General features: G+C 39.7%; 1 protein-coding gene and 3 non-coding genes across 4 annotated transcripts in view; 3 read left to right on the forward strand and 1 right to left on the reverse strand.

Annotated features, from left to right (window-relative positions):
- The first annotated feature begins 329 nt into the window (after positions 1–329).
- trnak-uuu (transfer RNA lysine (anticodon UUU)) lies at positions 330–402 on the forward strand. Its single transcript has one exon. It is a non-coding gene; the product is annotated as a tRNA-Lys (tRNA).
- An 887-nt stretch (positions 403–1,289) lies between these two features.
- trnak-uuu (transfer RNA lysine (anticodon UUU)) lies at positions 1,290–1,362 on the forward strand. Its single transcript has one exon. It is a non-coding gene; the product is annotated as a tRNA-Lys (tRNA).
- Positions 1,363–1,884: 522 nt separating this feature from the next.
- trnak-uuu (transfer RNA lysine (anticodon UUU)) lies at positions 1,885–1,957 on the forward strand. The gene has a single exon. It is a non-coding gene; the product is annotated as a tRNA-Lys (tRNA).
- Positions 1,958–12,446: 10,489 nt separating this feature from the next.
- LOC141014804 (LHFPL tetraspan subfamily member 6 protein) overlaps positions 12,447–23,396 on the reverse strand; it is a 52,658-nt gene continuing 41,708 nt past the window's right edge. Inside the window, exons 3-4 of the mRNA XM_073488722.1 lie at positions 20,375–20,473; positions 12,447–13,261 (exon numbers count right to left, since the gene is read on the reverse strand). Coding sequence (XP_073344823.1) covers positions 13,143–13,261; positions 20,375–20,473 — 218 coding nt within the window. The 3' untranslated portion in view covers positions 12,447–13,142. The remainder of the gene's footprint in view (positions 13,262–20,374; positions 20,474–23,396) is intronic.

Here is a 23,396-nt window from a genome sequence, read left to right on the forward strand (position 1 = left end):
TTCGTAGTAAAGTGTCCTGGAGTGTGTTTACACATTTTCTTCACCATTTCATCTGCAAATGTATGCACGTTTTTAATCAGTTATGAAGAGTTGGACACCAGACTCTGCTCATGTTGCTCCTTTTCCACCTTTTTTTTTTATTTTTTTTTTTTTACATTTTGTCCATGATGTTAAAGTCATTAATGGAGCAGGTCTGCTGATGAAATGTTTTCTTTCATACTTCTACGGAACAATACAAAATATTAGAGTAGGAAAACAAAGAAAGAAGTGAAAAAAATTAGAGATACCACGTGGTTTACTTTGATATACCACGTGACACTTGACCAAGAGCCCGGATAGCTCAGTCGGTAGAGCATCAGACTTTTAATCTGAGGGTCCAGGGTTCAAGTCCCTGTTCGGGCGATCGAAGTTTTAAACCACACGTCACAATGCAGATTGAAATATAGAGCCACCTGTTTAGACATCCTTATACCTCTGTCACAGGTAAAGGTGAGGTACAACATAGATCCATACAGTGATGTAAGAATCAAAAGCAGCGTGAAATCAAATACACCTTTACAAATGTCTTATTATTTTTATGTGTGAAAGCAGAGCCACAGCCAGGACAAAGATATGAGTCCGAACTCCACCCCAAACAAAGTTTTGCCCATGAAGACACCAAAAACAGTCTGTAAAATGATCTTTCATTTAGGTCACATTCATTTACATATTCAACATATGATTGGTCCTCTCTGTTTATAATACATTATCATAGTTTCCTCTTTTTTATACATGTGTTTTAATCAGTTTAATGTTTAATATAATGTTACTTTGTCGAGCTAGTCCATAGATTTTGTCTATCTGGTGTTGCACCTTTTCTTCCCTTCATACTCACACTTATCTGGAAACAGAATCAGCTTTATTGGTCAAGTATGTGTACACACACAAAGCATTTGACTGCAGTTTAGTTTGCTCTCAATGCACAATGGACTAGTTCCACAAACTTTGAGTCCTGCCACTATTTCTTGACTTCTTACACTATCAGAGATTTATAAAGTCCGTAATCTAATGGTCATTGCTTTCCCTTGAGGATACTTGCTGCCAGAGTGGGTAAAATGTGTCTACCTGCCGGGTCATGTCATGGTGGCAGAGGTCAAATTTTGGCCAAGATGTAAAAGTAGGCTAATGGGGCACTAACACCTGTCTGGATATGAAATGTTTCCTGTCATACTTCTGCAGAGTGAAACAAAATAATAAGAGTGAGATTCGACAAAAAGTCGTGTTTGCTCCCACAATGCACTGTTTTCAGGGCCCGGATAGCTCAGTCGGTAGAGCATCAGACTTTTAATCTGAGGGTCCAGGGTTCAAGTCCCTGTTCGGGCGACCGAAGTTTTAAACACCTCAAAGCGATGCTGACAGAAATAAGTTGATACAAAGTCTTAATTCTAGTGTGACACACCTGGACCCGCCACCGCGAATCAACTAACACAGGTGTTACATACAGAAACTGAAATGTCACTGGCAGTTGTATTGAATGTAAACTGTACTTTAGTCCTGTGGAAGAAATGACGATGTCTGAAAGCAAAGTCACAACCAGGACACACATATGAATCCCTACTCCACTCCAGACATAGTTCCGCATCTGAGAGCACCAGTAACAGTCTTGGACCCAACTATCCTGCTCAACAAATTCATTTGTGTTTGCCTGCCAGGTCAGTCATGGTGACACAAGTAAAATCTGCCAAGATGTAAAAGTAGTGGCGCACTTAGATCTGTCTGGAGATGAAATGTTTCCTTTCATATTTAAGCAGAGTGGAAAAATCCGAAGGAGTAAGAAAATACAGAAAGTGGTAGTTCATAGACATCACGTGATTATGATGAGATGCCACGTTATCGCACTCAAGAGCCCGGATAGCTCAGTCGGTAGAGCATCAGACTTTTAATCTGAGGGTCCAGGGTTCAAGTCCCTGTTCGGGCGGCTGAAGTTTTAAACCATTCCCTGCAGTCTTCACTGAGAAAGACACTTCAGGTGAAGCTTCAGACGACTCTGTCACCAGTGAAGCCGAGGCACTCTTCAAGTTACTGATCGCTACTCTGCTACAACAAAAGCCTTCATTGTAAGATTTATTAAACATCTGAATTTTAAATAAATGTCATTGATTGTAGGCTGAAGTGCACTTAACATCGCAACTGAACATTTTGCAAACAATACTCCTGTTTTAGAGATGACATGAATGCAGAGCCACAGCCAGGACAAATGTACTTCATCATGAGGCTTCATCATTCCCTCCCACAGAAAGTTCTGTTCAAGCACCAAAACCAATCTTTAAAATGTTCTTTTAAATGGTCTTCAGTCCAGTTGATGTACTTATTTTAATTTAATGAATGAATACATGTTTAAAACAGTGTAAAAAGCACTTGAATCATCCTCCAAAGCCCACTTTGTGTGAGTGTTTAATTTGTGTGTACCAGAGCATGACTTCCTCCTGAGGTGATTAAAGCCCCCACATTCACAGAAACAGTGCAGACACCACAAACATGGCTCTGTTTGAACGTCTATTCCATACTTCAAATGGTTTACATGCATATCCATAACATATTCAAATCAAATTCTCAGAAAATGCTGTTCACACTTGTAAAACCAATAGCCTATGCACAAAAACTGCACTGTAATACTGACTTAAAAGCAATGCAGACTGGGCATTCATGGATGGATTACACAATTTAAGCAACTTTCAGGAGCCTACTAATATATAATAAATGGAGACCACTGGCTGAGTGGAGCAGCAGGAAAAATACATCCCAAAAATGTATAGCGTGCACTTGCAAACAGTCAGCACAAACGTAAATTGGCGGGGTGTTTTTGCAGTTAAGGAGCTGAAAACACATTGGCATGGTCCTTTAACGTTCAGCAGGAATCCCCCAAACGTCTTGTGCAACATAAACCAACAGCCTCATCGCCAAATGATTGCACAGCAGGTCCAAATGTCTAATATTTGCCTCATTACCTCCTGTTTGTTGCTCTCTGGCAGTGCTCTAGTTGCACCTAACAGCAAACAGCCGTCCACAGGAGGGAAATAAAGGCAATAATGAGGTAAATATTGGGCATGAGGCCACACTTTGTATACAGCTCCTGGATTTTGCTGCACAAGCTGTTTGGGGACATGTGGTGGACGTTTTCTGCCTTCCTTGGAGCTAAAAAGATGTCAAGGTAAACATAGTTTGGGAAGAAGCCCTGCACATCACCTCAGTTGTCCTTCTGACAACTGGATGAAGACTGCATTTTCATCCAGTTTAAGTGAAATACTCTTTAAGACAGCAATGAGCTCTTCACATCGCATTATAGAATTGAACACCTATGTAGAAGTAAATCAGAAAGTGTAGAGTTCAGAGACACATATCTTTATTTTCAGACAGAAATTCTAAACCAAAAACACATTTTTTTTAATATAAAGCTTGATTTGACCCATTCCACTATTTAAGAATCAGTAAACCCTGTTCTACAAATAAAACCTGAATAAACTGAGAGTAAAGACGTTTTCTGTGTCTTTACATCCCTGTTATCAAAACTAGTCTTTGTATATTTTATTTGTGAGGCGACAGGACTGAGATGAAGATAATGTTTCTCCAAGATCAGGCGCCGCTTCAGGTGTTTGTGCTGCTGAGAGAGCATTTAAATGCAGAATCACAACATATGGCAGCAGTCAGACGTTGTGACACTTCTCATCTAGTTTGTGGTGCTTCAGAAATGACAGATGACTGACATGAAGCAGCTGTGGGGTAATAAAAATTCAAACTAAAAGACATTTCTCATTCCTGGGGCCTGGAATCCCCATGTGGGCCCGCTTCAAATACAAACTGGGTCGTTAGACTTTTTTAGTGTGAAAGAAACTCTCACTTCTAGACGGAGATGTGGACTCATAGTCACAGTGACTCGGACTGGAATCGACTCTAACGACTTGTCTCTGTTCATTCATTTCGATTTGAGTTTTTTAGTTGTTTTTAGTCTGACTGTCAGTATTTAACTGTCTAATAGTTAAAGGGAGGGATTATTTTTTATTGAGAAGGAATTCAGAAATAAATGAGCTTTTGTAAAGCAATTTGTTTTTTGTTTGATTACATTCATTTCACTAAATATCTACAATTATAATACAAATCCAATTCATTGTCATATTTTAAACCTGTTGACTTGACTAGCAACTTGCTTGAGACTTGGACCAAATGACTTAAATCACAAGTTTGCTTCCTCATAATAAATTCAGGGCTTCATTCATGTTCTTGAAAGAGACTACAGAAGTATGCCTAATTCACATTCACAGCTTGATATCTCTCAAACTCCTGGGGCCGTTAGAAGTTTGACACCAAATAATATGGCCAAGGGCCAAAAAACTGTACAAGTGACTTTCTGTGATGTCAAAATGTTTTCAGAGTTTCTCGTGTCATGAAACCTGTTATTTCTGAGCTTCATTTATACTTAATGTTTAACAGTTATACAGCTCCTTCTGCATAAAACATCTTGATGTCTTGCAGATATGATTTCTAATAGAATCTAACGTTATATTAAAAGACATCAAATGGTCTGTCATGGGGTCGGTTGGAAGTCCACTGCCTGGGAAGGCAAATATCTAAAGGAGACCTATTAAAAGCATAACATTTAATGGTCAAACATAAAAAACATAATACAACAGACTATGAGATACTGTTGCAATATCCTGTTACTTTAATATCTTATTGCCCAGATGACACATTTTAGTGTAAAGGACAAATGAAGACGGCAGAGTTAAATCTTTAAATAAATGCCTTGTGAGAAATCAGATAATGAAAACAGAAAGAATCAGAGTTCCACCACTGATATATTAAGGCAGCTCATAGAGGAAAAGTAAAAGATGTAGCCTGACATCCTGCCAACATCTTAAAACTGTTCGCACTGAATGAATAAATGAAGTGAAACGAAATGGTAATTCAGTCTGATTATCAGGCTATTGAACACAGCCATGAAAGAAACAAAAGTGTGCTCTGTTGTGTTGTGTCAGTGAAGCTGCTTTGTGGACGGTGAAGGTCACTTTGTGTGAAGTTTATCTAAACTTTAGGGCCCAATTGTGCAGCATATAAAAGAGGTTTTATCACCGTTCCTAACCTGAGAGCATATGTTGATCCCCAGATAATTATCTTGCACACAGTCACCTTGGCTCTCCCTTTCAGTTCATTGTCCTCAGTGCTATTTATCTGTTTATCCTTCACAGGCTTTGGAGATGGATCAGGCTGCCTTTACTCCTCTTTTAGGGACAACAGAGCAAACCTGCCAGACTTATGTGCATCACCAACGTGGATGTTAGTGTGTTAGAGCTTCTACAGTTTAAGAAAGCTCAACAGTACATATCAGACCTACAGGAAGTGGAAAAACACCCAACAATATGATTATCAGTTACCTAATAATGTGCTGGTCAGGCAGCTTCAATCCCTGTTGGAATGCACCAAAGTCTGGAAATTTGTGTAGTTTGCTGTTGGACGACTCTTCAAGAAAGAAAGCCTCTGATTATTTGAGCGATCAGGTGAAACGCTATTTGTGCTGCTTCTGTAAAAGTTCAGTATGTAAATGTAATTGGAAGAATACGCATAATTTGAAGAAATCCTCAACAAAAGCAAGAATCAGGATCTTCACAAAAGATATCAGCTTTTGACAGTGTGTAAAGAGAGTCCTAACAAGATTATATGAAACCATGAAGGGCTGTCTGTGAGTTAGAAGATTATAAAAAATGTTTCATTCTCAAGTGAGAAATACCTTAAAGCTGCAGTAATCAAATGTGTCCACTAGAAGGCAGAAGAACATAAAAACAAGTGGACGGATACACAGCCTGATATTACCTTATAAAGATGGAACTGGAACCACCCCATTACAGTCATGTTTCTGGTCATTTGACGACTGTACATTTGTACAATAATCCCAGTTATTTGAGCTCATCTCTCTTAAAAAACATACACTGGTACCCCGTTTGCCATAATTCCTAAAATACTTTCTGTTTTCATCTGATAATTTCCAGGTACTATTCCAGTACTCAGAGCCTCGTGTGGTATTTTGGGACATTGACCACAGGATTGTACCACGGGTCCAGTGGTAAATTACCACATGTTTTGTATGTGGTACAATCCTGTGGTAGCCATCCCAAGATTCCACACAAGCCTCTGTGAACCACAGAAACACCGAGGGGAAATGTCACCGTAACACAAAAAGAACCTTAAAAGTTACCTTAAAAAATGAAGGCCCTGGTAACACAGTATTTAATAAAAGAACGTCTGGGATGTTCAGATGTTCAGATGTTCAAACAGAAGAAAGATCCAAGGCACTCGTCTGGCAAAAAAATGTATAAAGCCTTTACTCAGTTGGGTATTTCATGATGAAATTCTTAAGAACATTGATAATGGATGTTAAAATCAAGCTGAGTAGTAGCCATGTCCAACAGTACAAAAAGCCTGGCCTTGGATTTTTCTATATCTTTCTCTTTAAATAGTTGATTTTTAAAGTTTTTTTCACCAGCTTGTTAACGTTAGCTCTGTTTTTGTACTGTACAGTGCAGAGACGCGCTTGTTTGCAGAGTTAGTGACAATTCCCTGTGAGTTTGTCATGAGCAGTATCTTTAACATTTCACATTTGAGTTACTTTCATTATGAATACAATCCTATATTGTGTTGCCCTCATGCTGGCTCCATCCCTCCTCGTCCTCCAAGCCTGAAAACTCAACAAACACACAACCGCAAACAACGACACTCCCCTGGTGCTCAAAGCTACCGGTCCAGGCAGAGTCAGCCAATAAGACCACTAGCTGCATGGCTAACAGAGCTTACTAGCTAACAAAGCTACGGTTAGCAGCAGTTAGTGGTCCCTCCGGAGATATGCTGTATGAGTATGATTTGACAGGTGGCCTGTTGTTAAGTATGGCACCTTTTAAATTATTATCATTTGACAGAAAAGTCTTGGAGTGATGTTTATCTGCAGCCAGACAAAGACTGTCACGTACTTTGTGATGGGTTGTCTTAGTTTAATTGGTGTCTAAAACACAGAGTTTCTCAATATCAATGTCAGTTGGCTCAAACTAACGTGACAAAAACAGCAGTTTAAAGTTAGGTCTGTAGTTACTGGGGATTAAAGGATCAAGGCTGGATTCTTAAAAAACGGAGCTGAACGACTGTTGGCTTGAAACTGGATAAATACTAGTGGCCAGAGAGCTGTTTACGACTGATAAGACGCTGGGATTAACTTTATCAAAGACCTCCTGGAAGAGCTCAGCTGGGGCAACCCTTTGGGGACAGGTGATGCACTTCATATGACTAACACCTCTTTAAACCATGACAGTAAAACAGGGTCCAAACAGTTGAAAACTGCATAAAAACAGCAGCAGATTTGGAATCCATCGCTCCTGAACTTTTAGTGAACGATGAAGATTCAGCAGGTTTCTCCAGAGCGGCTTCTATTCCACAGAGGGATGATAGCAGAGTTGATTACACTGAACAGCACCTCAGTGTTGTGACATTTCTTTAGATAGGAGCTCAGAGAGTGCTGCTCTTGCATCTTCTCTGCATATATCTCACAGTACAGTCGTCCTCCATAGGGCCGTGAAAATATGTGCACTCTGTTGGTTGTCTCATACGTTCAGTCTCTATAGGGGCTTATGTTCCCAGAGCAAAGAGAAGGTGGTGAAGATGGATTTTTTTTACTTTAAATACAGCAACAGAACTCCATTCAGGGACTCCATTCAGTGCTGAATGGAGACTGTACCATCTCTGCAAGCTTTGAGGAGCTCAGAATGTTTTTTTCCTTTCAGACTGTGCCTAGAGGTATAGTTTCAGTCCTTCTGGAAATTCGTGAGTTGGTACTTTTGGTCTTTAGAAAACTACAAAGTTGCTGTAGCCAGGCATCACCCAGACAGGAATATAATACTCCATGAGTTTGAACTTTCACTGAAGTAGCTTGAAAGGCAATGCCAGCCTGCATCCTTTTCACTGATGCTAACTGCACACAAGGAATGCATCTGTGGGAGGATGCCAGAGCTTTTTCACTCCTGATTCTTTCCTCCCATCCCTCGAAGCCATTCTTCTCTTACCAGTAAATAACTCTGAGGAGATGACGGAATTAAGTGGTAAAGAGGAGGAGTGAGAGAACGAGGATGCCATTCGGGATTTGGACATCTATTACTTCTCTTTCGTGAAAAAATCTGTTATTGATGAAGTAGTCCGGACACATAGCCCTTCAAGTTTACTTCATTACTGATGTCAGAGAAGGAAGGTCGAATCTGCTTTTCAAAGTTAATAACATGCTCAACATAGAAGTCGTGATTTTGTGCTCACTTTAAATAAATACATAAATAAAATAAAAAAACCATCCTGCAGGCTGATGGCTGACTGCCTCAGGCTACATCCTTAAATATGTCCTCATTTGTCTCATCTCAAGGCCGTGCACATCCATGTTAAACACACACAGGTGATTTGAATTATTCTGGCTAATGAGACCTCTTCACAGGACTGTGTAAGTATGTACAGACTATGCTTGATTGACTTCTCTATAACGCTCCTGTTAGCTTTGTTGCACATGTTATGTTGGGACAAATGAAACCTTTATCATGGGCCTTTTCCACAGAAGACATTTTGATTTTGACAAGTCAAAATAGGAAATGTCAGCTCAGAATAAACTGTTGGCATTTTATGTCTCTGCCAATCATGGATACTTAGTAATCTGTACCTGTCATATAAATCATATATACATTTCTACTATATTTGACACATTACACATAAATGAGCCAACTTTGATGTCTGGAGGTGGATGAGATGGTGGTGGTGTGACGGCTGCCAAGTGACAAACTACTGTCGGAGATGTGGTTTCAACGATACCAGTGGATATTTTTAACAAGACGTCGGGACAGTTTCCAGTCATGTTTGTGGCAACAGGACCCGATCAGCCGAAACCCTAACAAAGTGTTTTTTGTGCCTGAACCTAACTGGAGCATAAGCTCATTTTTTGTCAAAACATAAAACTGAAAATTAAACTGAAAGAAATACAAAGTTGAAAAGTAAAGATTTGTAACGTTTCAACATATCCTTGGTTTGTAGAAATTCACACTGCCATGGCTCGTTACTAACTGGGACACTTGATTAGAACTGAACCATTGTCAATGTTATTACTATAACCTTTGAAATCAAAATGTCTGCCGTGAGAAGGACTTATTCTGGAGTCCAGTGACCTCATGTAATTTCTGGCATACCTCCACATACTTTGAACTTGAGCAGAGGTGTAATGAGCCAGAATTGTGGGTGCGTGTGGCCTTTAAAAAGTAAGCAGGGGAACTATTAATATTGAGGAGACTCAGGTTTTTTTTCTTAATCAAATCTGTCCTTCCAATGCGGGGATTACCTTTCCGAGTTTCAAACATACTGCTAATTTAGAAGCCCCGCTAACTGCAGAGCTCTGTATCCCTGTCGGTGAACCAGTGAACCTTGAGTTGTAATCCGTGTGAGCTCTGAGGAGCAGCCCCTGATCCTCTTTGCTGATACAGTTTGTCTGATGTATGTTGTCATGAACACACTTCATTTTCTGTCCCTATAAACATGATAATTGTCAGATCCCTAAAAGCAGGCATATATAGCTAATTAGAAGCTCCTGTAAGTACAGTGGGGACCTGTAAAGCACAGGCGGAAGCACAGAAAGTAATGTGTATGTGGATGGGAGTTTAGTTAAAATCAATAAGATTGAGTGACTTCAAAGATTTTGGCCTAAACCACTCCACTTTCTGGGCACGCTGATTCTTTGCATTGCAGTTAATGTGAAACACCTGAAACTGTCTTCTTGTGCTGCAGATACTTGATTACTTTAATTTCCACATTATTTATTCCAATCACCTATAGTCCATATACAGGCCGCTGCAGAGGGGTGACGACGATAACAAACCACTGTTTTACTATATGGGCTCTATATGATTGCAGTCTCATTATCTTGCTATCCTGCAGGAATATCAATTATGCAATATCTTTATGGAGATTGGTGTTATAGTACCACAAAACCTTTTTTAAGAAGAGTTGCTCTTAAGGGCAGTAATTATCTCGCTGGAGTACTGTCGGAGAAAAAAATTAATTAGAAGGAATTAATTGAAGTATCTCAGAGGCTGCCAAGGTTGAATTCTCTAAAGGAGATTCAGTGCTTTCTCCTTCAATAGTCCCCACTCCAACAAAATATTTAAAAAAAAAGACTCTGCATAATTAAGGTGTTCTCAAATGATGTCACACGATTGTGTTGCCTGTTACTTCAGTGGCAGTCACTCAGTGGTATGAATGTGTTTGTTGATTTCTCCTCATGTTTTCCTTTCATGCCATTTTCTTTCATGGTAAAAAAAAAAGTAAAAGAAAATTAATTAGGAAATAAAAAAGAACATTTTTATGTAGGTTACATTTTTAGATCCAGCTAAAGCACACTTACTAATTAGTTTGAGTTAGCCTAATTTTAAAAAAAATCAAATTATACTATATTGAAGATCTGAAGAGCTAATATATTGTTAAAATCATGATGTTATCGCCATGGCTGAAAAAGGACACCCATCTTATAACAGATACATAGTTTGCCATCTTGTCTCCTACTGTTGAAGTTATACTCAGAGAGACTGTATGAAACATGGACATGACATCACCAACAGGTCTCTGAGGAGCTCATAGATTTATATAAAACAAGATATTGGATGCAAAGTTGTCGCCTATTCAGCCCAATGAGAATTGCTCACCTGGCACATACACTAAAAAGTTTTTCAAGCTTCCTGTTTACTTTCTGGTTATACGGTCGACTGAATATGCAGTCGAGTGCAGCTCTGGGCTTCATCATTTTGGCAACTAATCCAAAAATCATCAGAGAGATGGAGTGTGGTGATTGCTGACAGTGACATAGCTCGACAGCTAGCAGCTGGCTCTCACTCAAAGTGCCCAACACTCTTAATTATACATAACTTTAAGCCTTAATATGATTTAAATGAGTGAGTTATGTAAGCATGTACACCCATACTGTTGTCATGAGCAAGGAAATAAGCTTTGGGGACCAAAACCTCTTTTTGTACCAGGCTGTAAACATGTTTGTTTCTGCTGTAAAGATCTGGATTAACTCGCTTTGGATCCAGCCTCAAGTGGCCATTCGAGGAACTGCAGTTTTTGGCACTTCTGCATTGGCTTCACTTTTCAGCCCCAGAGTTCACCCAAATGACAAAAAAAACAAAAACCTTTCTTTCTCTTCTGGTATCCAACCACGCATAAAGTTTCGTTTTTATTTTTACAGGCTTTGAATGATCTGTGAGAGATTCCAGCATCTACCCCAATACAATGGAAGTTAGTATAAATCGCTGTGTAGTGCTCACAGTAATAAAAAATGATCCATATCAGTGCCAGCAGTTGTAATATCCTTTTATACTCAGCCGTTGATGAGAGCAACTGTATTTTCAAGTTACCACACATGTATAGAGACAATGAACCGCCCACGAGTAACAAGACATCAGATTGCATGGTACACTCTGTCAGTCTGAGGTATGAGACTGATATAAAAAAGGAGGGAATGCTCCAACTTGACCCCAATGTGTCAGCCTCTGCTGATGAGGCATCTGGTTGATGCTCTGTAACAATCGCTGGTGATATCAATCAGTACAGCAGATCAGAGAGAGCAGAATGCAGAGGAGCCATGGTAACATATTAAACAGAGCAAGTACTGAGAGAAAGATTTCTCAAGTGAGGATGGAGAGGAGGAGGAGGAGGAGGAGGAGGAGGTGGAGGTTGAGGAGGAGGAGAGGGGGTTGCCATTATCTGGGGGGGATACTGAGCATTGTGAGAAAATGGGCATGCTAATGAGGGCCAAATACATCGAGAACAGCTGCATTGTAAATGAGCTGACTTTGTACACTTGGGCTCGGATGAATCTCTGAAGTGTTGTTTGTTAATCAAAGGAGGAAAAAGGAGAAGAAAATGACTAAAAATAGTAAAGCTCGGTACATCTCGCACCTTTGATGGCACACATACAGAGGTGGTAATTGCTAGGAAAAGGTTAGCATTGTTGTTAGTCTCACTCTGAAGGCATGTTGGGGAACTCTGAGATACCCCTTGACATTAAGCTGATGGATGCACGGCGACTCAGTGTCTCAGGGTATGATTGCATCTCAAGCTTTGTCTGGAAGACTCAGGAGCTTTGAAGTTGAGTAACCTGATCAAAAGGAAAATAATCTGACTCTGGGTCACGGGATTTACCTCATCAATAATAAGGGGAAAGTTAAATTCACAGCACTGCCTGTCCTTATCCTCTTTATCGATTGGGGTAAAAAAAAGGACTCCCACATGTAGTGAGCACCACTGAGATCAGGAGGTCATGGGAAAGACTTTTGAGGAATGTGAGTGCAGGCCTGTTCAGTTTACCTCGGGGCGTATTCTGTGACTGAAATAACACTTTAACTCCAGAATTTCAATAAACATTTATTTACAAAACGAAAATAATGACAAAGAATAATTCAAAGAGTGAATACAAAACATGTGCTAATATGATAAAATGCATTATCATACACAATGTATATCTTATGAATGTGTTAAATAAACTATGCTTATAGATTTTTTTGGGAATCTTGAACAGGCTGAGTCGAGGAAGCAGGCAGCCAGTGTTGGATTGCTTTACATTATAGGGATTATTGCATTTTCAGTTTGTGTTTAAGGCAAGGATGAGACATGAAGAGGAGACAAACACTTCACGTAACAATGAAGCAATATTACTTTTGTCTTCATCACAGGGCACACTATCACAGAAACATCGATGACTGAAGAGGAGGAAGACAACAAGAAAAAAAAGAAGAGAATACTCTTTCCGTTAAAAAGGAAAAGTTATGTAACAACTTTACAAATAGGATTGGTCCATACATTTTTCATTTAAGAACAGCTTTTAAGAGAAGAACCAGTTTTCAAAGCCATGTGTGTGTGCTGCATAATGAAACAGTCCCTGCAGTTGTCAGATGAGTAGTGTCCCATGATGCACCAGAATGACTTGCTGTCTTTGGTGCCTGATGTGCTGTACTGGTGTCAGTCCACAGATTCTGAGTCCTCTCCCTGTTGCCATACAGCCGGAGGCCTCCGTCTGCCCGTCCCCGTCTCTCTGATGATCGCCTTAGTCAGTACGGATACTGTTTCTGCTTCTTCCCGGCGAAACAGGACAGCCAGGTGCACAGCAGCATGGCACCCGCTGCCCCTGCTCCTGTGCAGTAATATGCCCAGCCGATCTGGCAGGAACCTGCAGAGGAAAGCAAAGGGTTTTCAGACGGATATCTTCTCACCCTTTATTTTATCTGGCAGCAGGATATCTCTGAAAACCCATGAACAGACTTCAATGAAATTTGGGCAGATAAGCTTTTGGCCAGGGAACAACTGATTCCATTTTGGATGAATCAGAATGTCTAAGTGTTAGAAGAGCGCTGCACTGTTTGCTCTACATTTACACTGCCATTTTACAAAAAACTGTTTATAAATCTCACATCGCTTTGAGATTGAGATTAAATAAACCGCAGGAGGATGTAAAGTTGTCTCAAGTCCTGTTTCTGTTATGTTAAGGGGTTAGAGACATTTTAGTTCTAACAAGGCTTTATACTTTTTTTTTCTGAAGTCTGTACATGTTAAGTCTTCTGTGACTGCCATGGTTTCCTTTCTTTGATTCTGGATATCGTTATATGTGTTGTCTTTTCTGGGTTTTAAAGGCTGCATTGCAGTAGAGGGATGTGATTTTCTGAATTTATGAGACTGTTTACTTGCCCTTAGTCATTATATCCACAATACTGATGATTTTTTTATCAAAAATCTCATTGTGGTAATGTTTTGTGAAAGTATCAACATCATCATACATAGCACTGTTGCAATATTAATATGGAGGTATTAGGTGAAAAATATTGTGATAATTTGATTTTGCCACCCAGTCCTAGCATTTATGAAGTGCTTTTGAGGAGTTTTCAAAAATAGAGTTATACACAGTGATATAGGCAAAAAAATATATTGCTAAATATAGTGAAAACCTTTTATAGTGATCACATCTATCTCGGTCAAATTTGTCTGGATCATGAATATAAAGTAATGATACAGGCAGCTCTGCAATTTACTGAATTTTGTTAACTGTTTTAAAATACAGTACAAGAGCTTTTCAAGCTAGAATGGCACACAGTAGAGCGCATACCTCATCAAGATCCATGCATTATTCCCTAAGAAATGAACTAAAGTTGAAAAACACCATATCTCACAACATTTAAATTAAGTGGGGAAAAATACTGTATTCATCCTTTCATCCAGATCCTGGACCAATAGTTAATGGGGTCTATTTTGGGCCCTACAGCAGCCCCTCCTTAACGGAGGTAGTTACAGTACAAATTAAGTTACTGTACTGTGAACAGTTCAAATGCACTATAATACAGTACAGTACTGCATCACTTACTGCAGCTCTTCCCCTTGTGAGCATTTGTTTTCTCTCTCCATCATCAGCAGCTTGTTTCTGTTTGTTTGAGCACTTCACAAGGTAGCCTGGAGAAGTTTCACTGCTGCATCATGTTGGCCTGATTTTTGGTAGTGTGTCACAAGCTTTGAGGAGACAATGTTTCACATTGAGATAAATTCACTTTATTTGTCCCATCAGGATTTTAACATGCAGGCAGCACCAGCCTCAAGACGGCTGGAAGCAGGCAGGTCACTGTGAGGCAAATTACCATGGAAGTAAACTAAAGAAATGAGGATTAGGAAAATGTTTTTCCATATGTTTTCTGGTATAAAAAGCCAAAAACAAACACTGTATGCAGTCACTTGATTACTTTCAGCAAACTGTTTAAACAGCATGTGTATAAGAAATCCCTTTCAGTGGTATAAGCATGCACCATGTTGTACGAACAGATAATCAATGATGTTCCAGGTGTAGAGTTTCTACCAGTGTGCATGTTGTGGTCATAAGAAGGCTCCTAACTTGATTTCAAGATCTTAAAAGGTACGTTTGCAGGATTGACTAATCAATTAATTTAGAAACCAGGGTCCTACAACAATGTTTCTGGCCATAACAGTATTTTGCAAAACCATTCAGTATTCGTAGATGTTTCTAGCTGAGTGCGTGCTGTGTATTAGTGAGCATGAATGGAATGTAATCAGGATTGTGACGGTGACAGCATACTGATAACATAATTGTTATGGCAGCTGCAGTTCATTTAAAATGCATGCGTTCACTTGTGTGTATTGTAACATCAGAATGCTACACTCTACCTCTATTCTTGCCTAAGACCCGACACCAACATGTGAGCGCTAAGAGCAGACAATGTTGTGAACTGCTTAACATTTTTGTACAGGTCACAACATTTCTCCTCCACTTGTGAAAAAAGAGTTAGCATTGTTGAAACAAATTAACTGAACATTGTTTAACTTCATTTGCAAGCAGACAGTCTGGTATGTGACAAATGCGCTCTCGCAGTACAGACTTTTGGAACGAACAGCAGTGATGAAAAATGCTGAAACTGAGCCAAAAACCCAAAAGCAACCATAAATGAAGACATTAAGTGCCTCTTTAAGATGCATCTATAATCCTCAGAGCCAATTATGTGCTTTATTAAACAAGGATTTGAGCTACATCTGATTCTAAATTTGGAAAATGTTGTGTTGACCATCAAGACGTCTCACTATAAACATCACATTTCTGGAGAATATCAGATTGAATAAAGTTATCTAATTACCAGCCTGTGGTGGGAGGAGGAGGAGGCAGCGTCTCATTAACAGATCATATCAAATCATCTTCACACTCTGGAAATCTCATTCAACAGCCACAGCTGAGAAGACTTATATCTCTGACTTTCATTTCCTGCTGCTAATTTCTCTGTGTCGGAGTCGCACTTGATGAAAATGAGCTTTCCCTCTTTTTAAAATGTTGCTGAAACTACAGATCAATTTTTCAAAAGTGAGAACAGTTAGCCGTTCTGTCAAAACTCCACATATCTCTTGTAAAATGAAACACTGTTTTTTCTTGGTGGCAAGAATCGGTTTTGACAAGCGTGAACATTGTTTTAAATTCACAGTGCCAATATGAGTATCTGTTACAGAGCATCATTTAAGCACTGGTGTGGTGAATTTACAACACTACTGTCAAAATACATCTGGCTTCATGAGGCTGTGCAACATATTCAACTCTTTAGAGATGGTTTCCTTTTCTGCTTTTTTATTCTAACATTTGTTTTTTTAGATACAGCAGACCATCTTCACATGTCAGCCATTTTCCTCTGACGTCAAGTTTGAAGTGGGAACTTAAATGCTGCTGTGTTCCCAGTTCTAAGTTGTATAAATGTAGGAAATCTGACAAACTATTTTCATTTCAAAGCTTAGATTGACCAGCAACTGAAAAGATGATGGATGGTGAACATTTGGGAAGGACATGGGGCCATCTTTCAAGGTAAAACAACAGATTTGATAACCCGTTAGCTGACAAATTACAGTTTAATTACATGCAGTGTGTTACACTCAAGGACGTTTAATTAGAATCGATTACACTTGGTTGAGTACTTTCGTTAGTTGTTGTCTGACAGTTTCTTCTTGAAATATGGCTCGATGTCCCTCTGGATTGTCACCATCAATTGTTTTTCCCCCCCCCCATTCAGTCAGGAAGCAGTGAAATGATCGTTTTTCAGATAATTTACGTTTAGTACTTGCATCCTGGAACAAAGCAGTTTGGCATTAGAGCTTCCCACCATGAGCGTGATGTCAGAAGCTGTGTGAATATGGTCTATGCATATTTGTCTATCCAATGAGCTCAAATTGGGTTAAATTCACAACCCAGCTTCCCAGAGTCAGACTGGAAACTTACAGCTGATACTGCAAAATTGAACCTAAGTTGCAAAGATTTCATTAGGAATACTCGATCACCTCGCTCTCCATCCTCCTTCTCTCCCTCTCTGTTATCCATGCTGCTCCATTTTTTCACCTGAGTGTTTAAAGTTTTGCAAAAATGTGATTAAGAAAGTCTATTTGAGAGAAAACAGCAAAATTGTGCTTAGAGTTTAGCAGTCTGGAGGCTTCTTTTTTTTCCCGGAGTAATTAGGTTCGAGTACTCAGGCTTGTGCACATTTACAGTTTGTGTGCGAATTTAATATTCCATTTGAAAAACATATAAGGTCAAAGCTATGAGTCGGAGTTTCCAGTCATTAGTTCTATAGACTTAAGTATGATAATTTTACCAACTCTTTCACAGTGAACATGCATGCAATTAATGTGACCTGCAGCTACATCCAGAGTTATCTTTGAATAACTAAAGCACTGACTACTCTCTTCATGACTAATGAATGAGTTGGTGTAGGTGAGATTCAAAGTACTTGTTGTGGCATCCTTTGTGTGAAATCCACTGTTCTCACGGGAAAACATCACAGTGTTTCAGACACCGAGAAGGACGTGAAACTGAAATAACTACGGTGCAGTCGTCTCCAACAAGCAAATTTAATGCCAGAGGCAGTGAACGGCACACTGATGCAAACACACTTGTTAACAATAATTTATATGTGCCACCACCAGCCTGTTCTCTCTGACAGAAACATCACAAAATTAGAACTTATGGAACATAATTACTTCTGATGACATGGTTGGAAATTTCTGTAATTAAGATGATATGTTTAGGAATTTAAATCCGTCAGAATTATATGTGTCTAATTTATACGGTCATGCTTTAGATTTAAGTGCTGCCAGAGGAGTCTATCTGCTGACACAGTGGCAGCAGGAAGCTGATCATAATTCACATGACAGAAAATCTATTAAAACACAGTGTTATGACCTTTTTGGAAAAATCTTGTTGTTCTTTAATGTCAATATGTTTAGCAGAGTTCTTATTTATCCACTTGTATTTCTTAAATTAATAACAACAGAAGGAACGTTATTGTTATCTCTGCCTTGTTGGTGATGTGATGTTTGATCTTCCATCTGTCCACAGTAATATATCTCTACAACTACTGACCCGATCATCATGAAATGTGATGAATATTCATTTTGTAGTGGTGCTGTGATGCCACTGTCGGGTCCCTTATGTGATTCGTGGCAAAAAACTAATGACTGGATTTCCCGTAAATTGGCTGTGGATCTTCACGGTCTGCAGTAGATGAATCCAATGTTTTTGGTGGACCTCTCTTATAGCGCCACCATCAGGCCAAAAGAAAAAGCATTTGCACACAACAAATATCAAATCAATGTGGCAGATTTCAATGACATTCACTGACAAGTCTGAATACTGCCCGAGTCTTCTGTTTGAAATGTCAACTTTCATGCAACGCATCTCATAATTAGAGAGACTGATAGGAAATTTGAGGGTGAACGAGGCAGATTTTAATGACTGCTTTGCATTTTACCTAGGACCTCCTTTGGGGTACTTTCATTGTTTTTAGACACTGCACTGGTGAAGTCATGAGGAAAGGAAAAATGTCGTTATGTTGTTTATTTCATCCAATACTGTTGAATCATGAGGTGTAATGAAAATCGAGCTCTCCAAGGGACTCTTGCTGGAACTAGTTGTTTTGTAATAAGACATACCTTTCGCTCTGTATTTAATAGATATCATAATAATCAGTGATGGAAAGTGACTATATACATTTTACTTCAGTGCTGCAGTTTTGAGGTACTTGTAATCCATTTTATGATACTTTATACTTCTACTCCGCAACAGTTCAGAGTAAAATATTATACATTTTACTTCACTAAATTTATTGCTGATTTTGTAGATTTAGATTACTAATATTAAATACAATCAACAAATGAAAAATTATGTATTAATACAGCTTAAAAGAAAACTTTATTGGTCCCCATGAGGGCCAAATTCATAAGCTACCCAGCAGTATATAAAGTTATTAAAGTTAGTCCCACCTTAGCCAGCAGCGTCATTAGAGTGATGACGCCAGACTGTACCAGTGTAATGTTGACTGGCTAATTGAATGGTGGGACAAAAGTGCTCGTTAAGACAGAGGAAACCATTTTTGGCCCTCGTCCTGACTGTCAGTTGCCTCCAGTGACAATTCACAATCTTGAAATTCAACTAGAGTATCTTCATACAAACACCTGGGAGTCATGATAGATAACAACCTCTCATAGACGCCTCATGTAGAGATTATTTTTAAGAAGATGCAGCAGCACATTTACTTTCTCAGCAGACTCAGATCTTTTGGAGCAAGTAGCCAGATTATCTTTCTGTTTTTCAAATCAGTGATTCTGAGTGTCGGAGTGTGTGCTGCAGTACAGCCTGGCTCAGCAGCCCAAACCAAATTATATAATCAACTCAAGATCATTGGTCATCCTGTAGCACACTCCTTTCATGGTCATGACTGTTTGATGTGCTTTTCTGAATGTGTGCAAAATGTGTAACTGTATGTCTAATTTGTGTGAGAAGCAAAATGAATTTCAGTCAAAACTGAACTAAAGTTTTATTGTATTGTATCGTATCTTATCGTATCGAGTACTTTTACTTTTGGTATTTTGAACCTAGTTTGATGCTGATACTTGTGTACTTTTACTTGAGTAACATTTGGAATGCAGGACTGTTACACGTGACAGTATATCTACATTGGTGTTGCTAATTTTGCTTAAAGATCTTATTGTGATCCAGTTCAACGAACATACAAAAGCTCTGCATATCTTCATGTGAGAGGAAGGAAATACAAAAAACTAACATCTTTTCTGAAAAAAATTAAAAGTGGCAGAAACTCGGGCACTGATGTAAATTGAAACTGAGAGCCAATCTCAGTGTACACAGTGCCACCTGATCACATAAGTTACGAGCGCAACAGCTTTACCAAAAAATGTACCTTTGACATTTAATTAAAATATTACGATCACAGCAAATTAATTTCTTCAGGTACATTAAGTAAAAAATCAAACTCTATTTGATTCACATCAAATAAAAGAGCAGCTGCAGTATGAAGAGCTCTTCCACCTGCCTAGTGTCTGATACAGTACCACATTACTGTCTGTGAGATAGTCCTGAGGATGCCGGCTGAATACTGAGCGCAAATCGGGCTGCTGCTTATTCTCAGCACATATTTATAGCCATAAAACACTTCAGAAATCGACAGCTACTGGAGATTCTGTTGACTTTTTATCATACATTTTAAATACCATGGGATCGTGTCTCTTCGGTATATGACAGTACCAGAGAGTTGTGTCTTCTTGGTTTCTAAAAAAGGCAGAATGTCAAGGGCCGGACATAAAAGTGTACCCTCAGTTTTCAGCCTCTTTGTAGATTTATCTGTCCTGGGAGCAGAACATTCAGCAAACACCAGACACATTCACAGAGTTGAGGGTGAGCATTAGCCTCTAATTTCGGCTGTAGGTGTGTGTGCATGTTGGATCTGCCTGGTGGACATCTCACCTAGTTGAAACTGGTCTGAGCTGTTGTTGCAGGTCTGCTGTACTTCCTCACTGTCCCATCCCAGTGGATAGAGTGCGCAGCCAGATCCTATGAGCAGACCTGAGAACAAGAGAAAGAGTGTCCGTCAGCAATGAAGCATCGCAGAAACTTTACTGACCACCGGGGGTTCAAAAAAACATCATAAAACATGGCTGGAGGCTGACAAGACCCAGCTTGTGAGGGAGAAAACTGCAGCAAGGACAAACTCTCAGCGTCAAGGTGTTCGCTCAGCTCCTCGAGGAAGGTCTGCAGTGTTTTCGTGAGACCTCAGCTAAGTGGGTGTTCATCTTTCAAACATCTTCTCATTAACGAGGAAGAAAAATGCAACGTGATGTGTTTTTTTTGTCTTTGCTACATCCAGACATCAAGCAAGGTGAATTTAAACACAGGTTTTGTGTGGATTCTCATTCTTTGCTCTAAAATGAACAGAAAGACAATGAGCTGCTGCTCTCCAGCAGACTGATGCACGTGACCTCACCTCTCTGATTATTTTTTCCACCTTATCAGCCGTTTCCAGCAGATACTGACGGGGAGGGCAGCTCTGACCTGTCCCAGCAGTTTTACCTCTCACATCCCTTTGTGCAATGACACGGACTGTGATTTTAAACACTTCATCACTTTTTTACTGCAACAAACAAAGCGCTCCTCTACCAGCAGCTCATAAAATCGCTGCAAATGAACAACGAACATATGCAAATAGCTTGGCAATTTCTCACAGCGAAAAACAAGCATTTTTTGGTATGCAATAATTACTGTAAAACTCTGGAAAATCCTTGAGGGACTGCTTTATGTCAGTGATTAAAGAGACTTATGACTGTGCTTAAAGCTGCACACAGAGACAAGAGTAAAATCTAGTCAGGGCCATTACATTAAGGATTAATATCCTCAATATTAGCCTGCAACCAGGTCTTGACAAGTTATTCCTTGGATGCCAAGGCCTGTCTCTTGAAATTACCCCGTGGGGGCCCCTGGTAGGTGGCTCTGCCATCACATTAGCTTAATCCCCTCCGATGTGTCTGCCCTGCTATCAGTTTTGGGATGCGAGGATGGCAGCAGAGGACGGGAATGCAAGAAAGCTCTGCCTTCCAACCTGATTACCCCTGCCATCCAGGATTGCCGTACTACATCGAAGCCAGATAACAAGCAGGAATTAATCCACATGCTAATACAGATGGGCTAGACAAACTGGCTAACATCAGAGGTGGAGACGGAAAAGTGAGTAAGACATCTGTGTTTTTCGAAGCCAAAAGGACGGTGAATGTCATCGCCTCAGTTCTGGGAGAAAACAGACTGGCTGATTATTGGCACCTGTGGTAGAAAATCAATCGAGTGAAACTCTAGCATGTTGATGAGAATGACGGGATATAAAACGGCTCTAACCAAGTCCATGTCATTACAGCTCAGGATCAGAGGGGAGCGAGGGATTGCCGTACGTAACAACTCAGCCGTTTTTTTTTTTTCAGACCCTTAAGAGAACTTCAGACGAGTTTCGGCTTCAGACCTAAATTTACTACCTTTAGCTGAGCAGTAGCAAAAGTAACACATGATGTAAATCCCTGTATGAGCAGCCACTGTGGACCTGATGAACATGAAAACTCACTCTTCTACAAGGTACCAAGAATGAGCACTCAGTCATTCTATTCGCAGTTATATAATCTTATCGAATGCGTTCTGATTAACATTTGTAACAGTAAAGACTGTAAAGCATGAGAGTGTGATAATGTATGCAAGATTAATATTTAACAAAATCAAAAATTCTCTTTCAAGTGTTGTGTAATGCTGAGAGATACAGCAGCATGTAATCAAACTGAATTTCCTTGCAGCACAGCGGAGGAAAATAAAATAACACAGGGTGAAATGTGTCTTTGTTTCCCAAAGACATTGTTCTTATTCCCACACATCCCATAAACAGTAATATTTCCATTTGATCACAATTTATGAGGCTTCTCAGTCATTCTTTGATTAACACATTTGTTAAAAACCATAAAGAGCTTCTCCTCTGCTGCAGGCACCTAAGAGAGAGGAATGGGGAAAGAAAGACTTCAGTGCATAGTTTCCACATCAGGTCAGATGATGACATGGAATGCAGAAAGGAAAAAGAGACTACAGAGGGGAGGGAAATTATTGCCACAACAAAGACAAGAGCTCAGTTCCATTGTGCAACCACACAAAAAAAACGAATCAAAGCTTTCTGGGCGAACCGTTAGTGTTTTCTGTTGTTTTTGGGGATAAACTCACTGAGCCTGAAACACTGCAGTGTGTGAAATCGATGTGAGCACTCACATGTTACCATGACACTATAGAGACAGATACCACAAAACACAAACCGCTGTGGGAGCAGATGAACAAAAATAAAAACGCATCACCAAGGTGTAATTCAATTCTGCATCGTATGTGATCCTACATTTCTCTTTTGGCTTTTACTTTTTTGATTTATTTATTTTTCCCACTATAGTTAATTCCAGCAAATCCCATCCTCCACACTCAGTATGTGGGTTATTGAGAAGTGGAGGTCGGGAGGATGGTGACTGGGATGTGGGAGAAAGATTACAAAGAATGAAAGATGTTCTTTCACATAATGTTCATGAGGCAAGCTGCTGGAAAGACTTGTGATGAGCGACTACCTCAGGCTCTGATTCTCCATGCGTGCTGTTGTAGACCGATACTTCCTGCCCTTCTTATTCCCTAAGCTGACACCGATGCACCCCAATCTGCAAGAACAGACAGTCGAGGATTTGTGTCATTTAGCATTTGGTTGTCAGCTGCAGCAGCTTGTGACCTCTTTAACAGAGGCAGTTCCTTCACTTGACCCCCCATTACAGACTGCCTGCGATAACACTTTGTATTACCTAACATGTTTTTTTCCCAAAAAATCATTTTGTGAATTCCCCCAATTTTCTTGACTTAAATCTGGTGTCCTGGCCTCCGGCTTGAGAACTACTGAGCTAGCAGATGCGCTGTGATCACAAGCTAAACCACATGC

The sequence above is a fragment of the Pagrus major genome, chromosome 2, assembly GCF_040436345.1.
Source record: "Pagrus major chromosome 2, Pma_NU_1.0".
In the NCBI taxonomy this organism is placed as follows: Eukaryota; Metazoa; Chordata; class Actinopteri; order Spariformes; family Sparidae; genus Pagrus; species Pagrus major.